Consider the following 12,244-nt stretch of genomic DNA (forward strand, 5'->3'; position numbering starts at 1 on the left):
CCCGGAAGTGACTGTTCGGCCGAGGCGCCTCGCTCCCTAAAGCTTGATGGGATTGGATGCTGCGTGTGAGGTCATCGCTCGGCGCCAGCGGGAACAGGAAGCCCAGGTATGAGGCTGTTGGCCAGCGGGGTTCGGATCTGTTCGCAAGTGCGTTTTTCTGTTTTTCCTCTAATGGCCTTGAGTCGGCTTTCCTTGGCCTCTCTTCCTACGGAGTTTCCCGTCTCACTTGTTTTCTGCTCCCTCTCCAACTTTGTTCACGACACTTCCCTTGTTTTGCTAGCCAATTCTTAGATCCTTCACCTTCAGTTCGCTTGGATCAATTTCCTCCACCTTTGATGCAGTTGAGGACCTCTTGTCGTGGTCAGGTTAGATCCATTTTATTATATCTTATTTTCTACCTTGAGAAATTGATATCGCCTTTTCCTGGCTAGGACCGTAGGGGAATTCATTCTCAAAGTAAGGTGGCTAGATCTGAGCAACCCTCGTAAATAGGCAGGTTTTATTATATTTGAGATTAAATAAACAAGTGTAGGTAATCTCAAAGTGTCATTTGAATACTAAATGTCACAATATAGTGTGTTCAGACCATCTCATAGTAAAAAGATTAAGAAAAACGTGTTTTGTTTTTGTAATTTGTTAATCTCCAGAATGAGAATAAAGTGGAAACAAAGATGATTTCCTGGGAGGAAAAGAACCTAGCATTATTTAGTTATACTATGTTTTCAAATTTTAAAGAACATTTAGAGAAAGAATAATAGAGACTGGAATGATGGCCGAGCGGTTAAGAGAACTTGCTGCTCTTGTAGAGAACCTAGGTTCATTCCTAGCACCCATATGGGTGTTCAAGGATTAACCTGAGTTGTAGCCTAAGTTCAAGGGGAGCCAAGCCCTCTTCTGGCTTCAGGAATGACTGAGCTGTACACACATACATGCCATACATGTAAAGTAAAGTAAAAGAACTGCAATGTGAGCCAGGCACTGATGAGATCGTTTAATCTGACTTTTTTATAATTCTCAAGACAGCTCTATGGAGTGATTATTATAATAATAGGGCTCACGGACTCTGTCGTCACGTCCAGTGTCATGCAATTTTTATGTAGTAAACCTTGCCTGAGATCCACCTATGTGTAATTAACTTCCTGTTTTTTAGTAAAAAGAAACGTACAGCAATACTTCCTTACCCTGATATAATTACATGCTTATGACTTGCTAATCCCTTCCTCAGCATGTCTTCCACCAAGTTAAGTAACCCAAATTCTTGTCTGTTGTGTTCATGCTAATGCCACAGTCTTCTAGTTGTTTTGGTTGTTACTTAGTTTCTCCACATCAGGACTAACTTTAGTCCAAAGCCATGAAGAAGTGTTCACCCACACATAATAATATCCTCTCTCTTCATGGCTCCTGAATGTTGAACCAAATTTTGTCTGAATGACAGTTACATTTCCTTTAAATTTTTTGGATCTGAAAATAAAGTAAAGAACTATTTAGAATGGTTAGATTGAAAGGCATGGGCAAAGCACCATGGTACAAAGAGTCTATAGCTCCAGCTGCTTGGGAGCCTCAGGTGAGAGGATCACATGAGCCATGAGTTTGGGACCAAGCTGGGCAAGAAGACAGATTCAGACAGTTTCTGCTCACACTGGTTTGCTCCTCCCACCCCAGACTTGTACATATAGATAGCAGAAATTCATGAATAAAGGTATGACTGAAAAGAACACTGATGGTAGAGATAATCCAGTCATCAAATACTTTATCCTTTATCTTGCCTCTCTTAAGACAAGTCTTTGAATATCTAATAGTATCATTCTGCTGTCTCTGTTTTGATTTTGTTTTGTGTGGGTGGGTGGGTGGGGGGTGGTGCTTGTTTTTCAAGACTGGATTTTTCTGTGTAGCCCTAAGTAACCTGGACCTTGATATGTAGACCAGGCTGGCCTTGAATTTACAGATACCACCTGCCTCTGTCTCCTGAGAGCTAGGATTAAAAGGCATGCCAAATTTCATTCTATTGTGTCTTTACCCCAGTTATTCACATGACTTTTAGTGGCATGTCATCACCCAGCTAGAGTCAGAACAGTTTCAAGGAAAAAGATAGCCTTTATCACTCTCTTGTTATGAACCTGCTTTTCATGAACCTCACCTTGCCCCTCCCCCATGGGATTATCCATTCCACCTGCTCAAAACTGTCACCTGTGGCATTCCACCCTTTAAAAAAATGCTCTTAACATACCTTACTTTGCTCTTAAGCACTCCATGATCTCATTAGGAGTTGGAGGAAATTAATCTATTATCTAATTAAATTAATTCATAGTAGGATATAAGTAATTCTGTGCTTGACCCTTTAGACAGCTACACAGGAAAAGACAAGCTTAGTGACCTAGTAGATGAGGGAGGTAATGTTGGCATCAACACATTTCTACTAGGCTGTTTGGTCCCAGTGTAGAAAATCAAGAACAGCGGCTTGCAAACAAGTTGTTCTGACTTATTTAAGTACCTTTCCCCCATTCTGCCACAGCATTCCATTTGACATCATCTCCCCTTTTTTCCCCGAGGGTCTCGTGTAGCCCAGAGTGGCCTTTCTGCCTCAGCCTCCCAAGCACTAGTATTACAGGTGTGCACATGTTTAACACTTTTGATGAAGGTCTTTTGTAGATCAAGTAAACAAATAATTTTGAAGGCTCTAGGTGGATCACTGGTAAATATTATGGGTGATAAATGTTGACTAGCTACAGAAAAAGCCTCGCTGAATATTTATTTTGTCTAATAAGGATGTTTTGGTTTACTTATTTGATGTGTATAATACACACACACACACACACACACACACATATATATATATATATATATATATATATATGCATGTGTACCATGTATAGTGTGTAGTTCCTACTCCCATGCCTGGACTCTGCTACTAGCCCCGCCCAGATTCCCTCAAATCTGGAGATGAGGAACACACACACATTAGCTTATCTTTGATGTGCTTTAGCTCAATGAAGCCTTCCTCAGCCATCATGCCCTTCTTTTCACTCCCTGCTCAGCATCCTAAATCTGCCCTCAATTCAGTTAGTCTCTAATCTCCCGCCTGCTACCCCAGGCCCAGTCTGGGAAACGGTCAATGGCCACTCCATCCTAGATCTCTTATGACTGATGACTTTTTCTTCCTCTGAAGCATAGTGAATCTTTTTTCTTTCTTGAGTCTACTAGCCTGCCTTAGGGAAAACAGGAAGTCCTGCCTATTTCACCCAGTTCATTGGCCACAGTATCTTTATTGATTGATCAAGAACTAATTGGGGAACAGGACCTTCAGGGTTAACATGCAGATTCCCAATCAGAGCATCAGAACCACTCCCTACAACCATGTGCATACCTAGTACCCTCAGAGGTCCACAGAAAACACTGGATTTCCTGGGACTGAAGGTATTCGCTGGCTGTGAGCTGCCATGTGGGTAGTGGGAACCAAAGCTGATCCTCCGAAATAGCAACTCGTCAAATTCTCTTAAGCACTGAGCCACCTCTGTGGCCCCAAATAAGTATATACTGTTTTTGAGGCTTTCTGAAGTTTTTAAAAATAGACTCATTAATAGTTCTCAGTTATTTTTCTGAACATGCAAGTGATCAATAAATATCCATGTGATTCATTTAGAGTCTGGAAATTTAATCCACCCCTTCTCTCTGATGTGTGGAATTATATTGTTCTTGGATCTTATAAGAGTAATGCAATAAGACTTAGTACTAGGGCTGGAGAGATGGCTCAGTGATTAAGAGCATTTACTGTTCTTCCAGAGGTCCTGAGTGTGAGTTCAATTTCCAGCAACCACATGGTAGCTCACAACATCTGTAATGGCATCTAATGCCCTCTTCTAGTTCTGGTGTGTCTGAAGACAGCTACAGTATAACAGTGTAAAATATATATATTATGTATGTATATACTTACTTACTACTAGACCCATTATGGAAAAAATTATCAGACCTGTGTGGTGTCTGTAATAGTCCTTTTAACTATACAATCTATTCATTACCTAACTTCTCATGCTTTATTTAGGGTAGAAGTTAGCCAAAAGTACCTTTAAAATCAAGTTGATCCCTTTAAAATAACAGCAATGAACAAAACCAAGAACAAGTATAAGATTAGGAAGAAAACCTTAAGAAAGTTTATGCCTGCCAGTCAGCATGTATTTGGGTCTCCTGTGAATGTGTACTAGAGAAGCAGTCTTATATTTACCTAGAGTTTTGTGGATTTAATCTTTAAATGTCTTTTGAGAGGAGAGGGCAAGGGGTTGTTGAATTTTTAAGCTATCTTTAAAAACTGTTGAAATGTTGGTAATTATATTTGTCTCATAGTATCGAGTTCTTGTACAAAATCTGATACACGTTTTCTCCCTCTTCACAGATTTCACAGGCCATCATGGCAGTCAAGTGGACTGGTGGACATTCTTCTTCAGTCCTTTGCCTGAATGCAAATAAAGACGGGCTGGTGGCTTCAGGAGGAGAGGGTGGAGACCTTGTGGCTTGGGGTGAAGATGGGACCCCATTAGGACACATGCAGTTGGAAGGGGCTGATGATGTTTCCAGCGTCTTGTTTTCTGCCTCCTGCCCCACCAAGCTCTATGCTTCCCATGGAGAAACCATCAGTGTACTAGATGTCAGGTCTCTTAAAGAGTCCCTGGACCACTTTCATGTGAATGAGGAAGAAATCAATTGTCTTTCATTAAATGAAACTGAAAGTCTGCTGGCTTCTGCTGATGACTCTGGGGCAATCAAAATCCTGGACTTGGAAAAGAAGAAAGTTACCAGGTCCCTGAAGAGACATTCCAACATCTGTTCCTCTGTGGCTTTTCGACCTCAGAGGCCTCAGAGCCTGGTGTCATGCGGCCTGGATATGCAGGTGATGCTTTTGCAAAGAGCATTTGGGTAATTTCTGAGCAGAATTTGCTAAGAAAATCAAGTATGTGTTTGGTTTGGTTTCCTTGGCAGTTATGGGAATTGAGCTTAGGACCTGCACATGCTAATAAACATGTACTCTACCATTAGACTGTATCCTCAACCCCTGGAATCAGATTATTGTTCAGGTGTTTTCTACTCTCTACTAACATTTTTCTGTTAGCTTTTTCTGTTAACTGTTCCACTAACTTTTTCTGTTATGTGAGGTATTCAAAGTATTATCTTATCTATACTTGAAGTGGAGTTGGACTCCTTTAATCACAGCTCCTGGGAGGCAGAAGCAGGCAGCTCTCTGTGAGTTCAAGGCCAGCAAGAGCTACATAGCAAGTTACAGGATGGTAGTAGCCAGAGCTACGTAGTAGAAAGATCCTATCTAAAAAACAACCGCATACTACAACAAGAAGTATTATCCGTAAGGTTGAAGGGCTCGGCAGTAGAACCAATCGACGTCCTATGTGCTGGGGCACTCCCAGATAATAAAGAGCTTCCCTTGAAAAATATTTGTAGTGCTTCTGTAGAAATTCTGTATGCAGAAGCATTCAATTCAGAAATAGTCTGTGGTTTTGTTTGTTTGTTTGTTTGTTTGTTTGTTTGAGACAGGGTTTCTCTGTATAGCTCTGGCTGTCCTGGAACTCATTTTGTAGACCAGGCTGGCCTCAAACTCAGAAATCTGCCTGCCTCTGCCTCCCAAGTGCTGGGATTAAAGGCGTGCGCCACCATGCCCGGCTGTGTGTTTGTTTTTGAAGACAGGATTTCTCTGTGTTGTCCTGGCTGTCCTGGAACTGACTTTGGTACCTTCTTGTGGTGTGTCTGAAGACTGAAGACAGCAACACTGCACTCTTATGGAATAAAGATAAATAAATCTGAAGGAAAGAAAAAACAATCCCCCCTCCTCTGGTATTCCCTGGCACCAGATAAAGAAGAAAGAGTCTGAGCTAGGCGTAGTGGTACGTGCTTCTGGTCCTAACACTGAACAAACAGGCAGAAGGGTCACCATAAGTTCAAAGCTAGCATGCTCTACCTATTGAGAGCTGGTTTGAAACAAACCAATAATTTCTTTGGCGAGTCAAATATGAAATATTTTTTAAAAGATTTTTGTTGGTTTGTTTGTTTGTTTTTGAGATAAGGGCTCACTGTGTAGCATTGGATGGTCTGGATCTGGCAGTGTAGACAAAGCTGGTCTTGACTGCATAGATACCTGCCTTCCATGCCTGGTAGGGGTGGTAGTGTAGTGGTGGTAGTGGTGCACGTCTTTAATGCCAGCATTTGGGAGACAGAGGCAGGTAGATCTTTGAGGCCAGTTTGGTCTTCAAAAAATTCCAGGACAGCCAGTATGACAGAGAAACCCTGTCTCCGAAAATGAGAGGGAGAGGGAGGTGAAAGGCATATAGGCATATGTTGCTGTGCTGGCTTGACCGTCCGTCTGTCCTTCCTTCCTTCCTTCCTTCCTTCCTTCCTTCCTTCCTTCCTTCCTTCCTTCCTTAAATTAGGGAGGTATGTTGGGGTTGTGTCCATGGTTTTACAGGTGGCAAGTATGTGCTTGTGCCACTAAGCTGTTTCCTCAGCCCAACCACTGAATTTTCATGGAGTCTGTCCAATTAAAGTTTTAGGATCCAGCCTGTTAATTTAAAAGTGTTGCGGGAACTGTGTCATATTTTATTAGAAGCTCAAGAAGCGCTGTAGTTGGGCAGTGTGTCTGGAACACTGTATGACTGTAATTTCACCTTGTTTAAAGGTAATGCTGTGGAGTCTTCAAAAAGCCCGTCCTGTCTGGATTACAAATTTACAGGAGGATGAAACAGAGGAAACGGAAGGCCCCCAGACCCCTGGCCGGCTCCTAAACCCCGCACTAGCCCACTCCGTCTCTGTAGCGTCCTGCGGCAATATTTTTAGCTGTGGTGCAGAGGATGGTAAGGTGCGCATCTTCAGGGTGATGGGAGTCAAATGTGAGCGAGAACTGGGGTTTAAGGGTCACACTTGTGGGGTATCCCAGGTCTGCTTTCTGCCCGAGTCCAGTCTGCTGCTTACTGGAGGGAATGATGGGAGGATCAGGTTGTGGGATGTGAGCGGTAAGATGGAGAAGCCGCAGAAGAGCCCTGCGAAGCACATCCACAGGAAGAAAGCAAAGAGGGCAGCGTGCCCCACGCAGGGTGGGAACTCTAGAGCCCTGGGAGCCGAGGATGAGGGGCATGCAAAGATTCTGCCGAAGCTCGATATTGAACACGGAGAAAAAGTGAACTGGCTTTTAAGTACAAAACTGAAAGGGAACAAAAGCATATTAGTGGCTGATCAGACAAGTTGTGTGTCTGTGTATCCCCTAAACGAGCTTTAGGTCCAATAAAATACATTGCAAATCCAACAGTAATTTTGTGTTGTTGTTGTTGGTGGTGGTGGTGGTGGTGGTGGTTTGCTTCCTTGCTGCCTGATTAAGACACTTGTAGCCTAGGCTGGTCTAGAACTTACTATATAGTACAAGCTGACCTCAAACTTGTGACATCCTCCTGTCTCAGCCTCCAAATTCTGAGATTACAAGTAAGAGCCCCCTCCCTGCTCTGCTGACAGAACTTTATTTTTATTTATTTATTTATTTATTTATTTAATGTATATGAGTACACTGTAGCTGTCCTCAGACACACCAGTAAAGGGCATCAGATCCCATTACAGATGGCTGTGAGCCACCATACGGTTCCTGGGAGTTGGACTCAGGACCTCTGGAAGAATAGTCAGTGCTCTTTTTTTGTTTTGTTTTGTTTTGTTTTGTTCCAGACAGGGTTCTCTGTATAACCCTGGCTGTCCTGGAACTCACTTTGTAGACCAGACTGGCCTGGAACTCAGAAATCTGCCTGCCTCTGCCTCCCGAGTGCTGGGATTAAAGGCATGCGCCACCACGCCCGGCTAGTCAGTGCTCTTAACTGCTGAGCCATCTCTCCAGCCTCAATTTTTTAGTCTAAGAAAATTCTTGCTTTAAGCTGTTTGTCATGTGTAGAATCATATAAATTTAAACAAAAGAAAAATCATTGGAAAATAGAGTAAGTGACATTAGAGTTTGGGTAAAGAGATTCACAGAGTGTTAATTGTGCCAGCTGATAAGTTATTTCTCTACCAGTAAAATGAGTCAATTCAAACCAGATTTGTGTGTGTGTGTGTGTGTGTGTGTGTGTGTGTGTGTGTGTGTGTGTACAAATACATACATACATACATATATACATACATACATCATGAAGGCAGGTTTATTGGGGAACTGCTCTCCGGCTGCTCTCTTGTGGATGAGTTCACTGCCAAAAGAAAGGAGGCCAGAGAAGTTGTCATGGGAAGAGAGACAGGAGAGTGGGAAGAAAAAGACAAAAGCATGCACAGAGAAGGAAGAGGGGAAGAAGGAGAATCCAGAATGCCCAGGTCATATAGCTAAAAGCCTCTGGAGGGAAGGCAGCCCAGCTCTTGGGCTGCTAAGTTCTGGAATGGGGGCAGGGATGCTGGGAGACCCTGGAGGCCAGATCCGTTTTGGTATGTAAAATACATACCTCAGCCCCTTGTCCCTGGGTCTGAAACCAAACACCAGGTATTTTATACAAACATTTTATTTTTCCCCACACAAAGTTTGGGGCTTTCACTGTGTTCTTACTTTGATTTTTTTTATAATTTTCCATTGAAATGAGATTTTTTTTTTGGTTAGGCTTTACAACTTAATACTTTTTCTATATTTTTTTGCATTTAAAATATGATCTTAGAAATCATAATACATCCAGCGGATGGTGCATGCTTATATTCCCAGCAGTCAGGAACTTGGGCCAATGACTGTTTTTGAGCTTCTTAGTGAGACTCTGTCCCAGAAAAAGAAAGGAGAAGGGAAGGAAGGGGGCTGGAGAAAGAAAGGGTGGGATGGGAAGGGCAGGAAGGGTTGGTTTGGTTTGGTTTGGTTTGGTTTGGTTTGGTTTCGTGAGACAGGGTCTCTGTGTAGTCCTGGATGTGCTGTTACTTGCTGTATACACCAGGCTAGCCTTGAGCTCACAGAGATCCTCCTGCCTCTGCCCCTCTCCACTCCCAGTATTGAGATTAAATTATCATAGATTTATTATTTTTTAATTATTTGATTAACTTAATGTTAATTTAAATAGCTTGCATTTAACATTTAGATTTGAATCATAGTTGCTAACGAAATATATGCTTAAGACACTCATACCTAATGTTGGGTTTGGACATAATTAAGTTTATATACAATTTTAGCATAGAAATTAGTGATAAACCCTGAACATCTAATGATCCTTTTCTTTTAAAAGAATGCAGTCTTTGGGTGAGATGTGATGATATACGCATTTAAAAAGAATGAGGTTCAGCAGGTAAGAGCACTGACTGCTCTTCTGAAGGTCCTGAGTTCAAATCCTAGCAACCACATGGTGGCTCACAATCACCAGTAATGAGGATCTGATGCCCTCTTCTGGCGCAACTGAAGTCAGCTACAGTGTGCTTATGAATAATAACAATAATTAAATCTTTGGGCTGAAGCAAGCAGGGATTGAGCAAGCAGGGCTGACCGGAGCGAGCAGAGGTACTAAAAATTCAATTCCCAACAACCACATGAAGGCTCACAGCCATGTGTACAGCTACAGCGTACTCACATATATAAAATAAATATATAAATCTTCAAAAAAAAAAAAAGGATGGGACAGGTGGCTTTCTGTGAGTTCTAGGATATCCTGGTCTACATAGTAAGTTCCAAGCCAGTCAGGGCTACATAGTGAGACCCTAACTCAAAGAAAAAAAGAAAAAAGTACAATTCTCAAGTTAGCTCATCAGGTTCACTATTTTCTCTGCGGGCCTGACAACCTGGATTCAATCCCCAGGCCCCAGGTAAAGGTAGAACAGGAGAGCTAGCTCCACAAAGATGTCCTCTGACCTTCACATATGCTGGTGTTCTCTCCCCCGACCCCTGTCACACACATATCACCACCACTACCACTACCATCATTTGTACAAACACTCACACAGTAAAAATAAATGAGATGTAAAAAGAATGCAGCCCAGGGACTGGGTACTTCCCAATGTCCTAAATGCAGGTACAGAATGCATGAGCATAAGCACTTTTGTCTAATCCCTGCCTGATCTGCCCAGACTGGCCCTGACCGGCCCTGACCGGCCCTGACCGGCCATTCTGGTGTTATTACCAGTTCCAAGAAGCTTTTGATGCTAGTCAGCACTCTTGCTTCCATATGACAGAAGCTACCAGACAGCAATGGCAATGTGTCACCGAGGGGGTGTGCAGACCTCTCTCTCTCCTTGTTTCCCTTGCTTTAGCACTGGCTCCTTTGCGTTATCATACCCCAGCTCTTGCTCCCTCCCCTGCTTTTCACCTCTTTCATACCTCATGATACTGAGATAAGCCTAGGGATTACTCATGAGAAGTAAGTGCCCCACCACTAAATAACATCAATAGCCTTTTCATCACTTCTTTGTTGTTTTATTGTATTGATTACTGCTCTTCCTAATTTGTCCATGCTATCTATTAGGTCTCAAAGAAACCAAAGACAGGTCTCACTCAGTGCCAGTGGCTTCTCTCAGTACTTCTCACTCTGTCCCTACTGTAAACCCCTCCTTAGCCCTGTGTTTTGGCTACAAGATCTCTTGGGTCCCAAGCACTCTCTTAGCCTCTTGACTCCTTGTCCCCTCTCTTGGCCTCTCTCCTTTTCATCCCGAATTCTGACCCCACTCCCTCTCCTCGAATGGCCCAGTTCAATCTGCTGGCCCTGTTCAGTATGGACTCTTCCAGATGCCTGTAACTGTTTTCTCCCTTGTATTTACAATAAACCTCCTCAACTGTAACTAGGAGCAATCAAGTCCAAATTTATCACTATCATTTTTTTTTTACTCCCTTGTAGTGAAAATAGATATTTCAGCTGATAAATCAGACAAAATGAGCCAATTCAAGCCACATTAGAGTATATAGAAAGGCGGGTTTGTTGTGAAGAAGATCTCTGGGGAGTTCACTGACCACAAAGGAGGGGTCAGAGATGTCACCATGGGGAGGGACACAGGGAAGAGGGAGAAGTGAATAAGAGAAAGTATGCACTTAGAAGAAGGAAAAGGAGAAGAAGAAATAGATCAAAATGTCTGCACTATATAGGGAAGAGTTTCTGGGGGGAGGGGACGCCCAGCCTCAGCTGGAAAGTTTATCCAGGGCAGAGGGCAGAGGGCAGAGGGCAGAGGGTTGTATGCCAGCCACGCCCTGTAACAGGTAGGGACTAAGGGGTGCTAGGAGAACCTGGAGGCCAGGTTCACTTTGGTATGTTAAATACACACCTCAGCTGTTTATCCTGGGACTTGAATAGATAGATAGATAGATAGATAGATAGATAGATAGATAGATAGATAGATAGATAGATAGATAGATAGATAGATAGATAGATAGGTAGGTAGGAAGGTAGGTAGATAGATAGATAGATAGATAGATAGATAGATAGATAGATAGATAGATAGATAGATAGATAAAATTAAATAACTCACAAAAATGACAGTCCTCTATTTGAGTATCTTTTTTTTGTGTTTTATGTTTTGTTTTTGTTTTTGTTTTTCGAGACAGGGTTTCTCTGTGTAGCCCTGGCTGACCTGGAACTCACCAGGCTGGCCTCAAACTCAGAAATCCTCCTGCCTCTGCCTCCCAAGTGCTGGGATTAAAGGTATGTGCCACTTACTTACTGCTCGGCTCCATTTGAGTATCTTAGTGGTACTAAAATTTTGGTTGTGAGATTCATGTATTACAGAATGTACAACTTGGTCAAGATTCTCCTCAGAGATGCTGAACTGACCTGCTGTTCCAGCCCCCTGCTTCCTGATGCTGTCCAGAGACTTGCTTCCAGAATGGCTTTAGAAGTTCCTGCTGATTACAGATGATCTCACCTCATCCAAACTTTCAGACGTATCTAGTCGGAATGTCAGTCAAGCCCTAAGCCTTCTAAGCATACAGAGATTGGGTAACAGATGCTAAAGCTAACCAATTTTAAGATTCTTTTCTAATTTTCCTACCAATCCCTACCCCTTTAAAGAATTTTTTATCGCCCCTAATCAGCCAGAAGAAGCTATGGGGAGTCATCAGCCGGCTCCCTTGGGTTTTGGTGTTTGGTTATGGTTATTTTACAAATTAGATAGGCTGTCATTTTAAGGGACAATTTGGGAATGGTCATAATTTTGAACACGGAGGAAATAGATGAGATGGATTGCTAAATATTCTTGAACAAAACATTATGTAGCCATAATCTTGCATTGATAGAAATCTTTGTAACTGACATAAAATTGAAGTTAAAATCTCTCACAT

The 12,244-nt window shown here is 42.4% G+C and overlaps 1 protein-coding gene across 3 annotated transcripts; it reads left to right on the top strand.

Moving 5' to 3' along the window:
• The first annotated feature begins 71 nt into the window (after window positions 1-71).
• Window positions 72-7,292, top strand: Wdr53 (WD repeat domain 53). 3 transcript variants are annotated; one of them, XM_021209683.1, is made up of 3 exons: window positions 72-106; window positions 4,388-4,882; window positions 6,674-7,292. In XM_021209683.1, the coding sequence occupies exons 2-3, from the start codon at window positions 4,403-4,405 to the stop codon at window positions 7,268-7,270; spliced, it is 1,077 nt and encodes a 358-aa protein (XP_021065342.1). In that variant the 5' UTR covers window positions 72-106; window positions 4,388-4,402; the 3' UTR covers window positions 7,271-7,292. The 3 variants fall into 3 exon arrangements, with proteins under 3 accessions (XP_021065342.1, XP_021065341.1, XP_029400447.1); XM_021209682.1 differs by having other exon boundaries at window positions 98-365; XM_029544587.1 differs by lacking the exon at window positions 72-106 and adding an exon at window positions 116-147.
• Window positions 7,293-12,244: the final 4,952 nt, after the last annotated feature.

The sequence above is a fragment of the Mus pahari genome, chromosome 12 (genome assembly GCF_900095145.1).
Source record: "Mus pahari chromosome 12, PAHARI_EIJ_v1.1, whole genome shotgun sequence".
In the NCBI taxonomy this organism is placed as follows: Eukaryota; Metazoa; Chordata; class Mammalia; order Rodentia; family Muridae; genus Mus; species Mus pahari.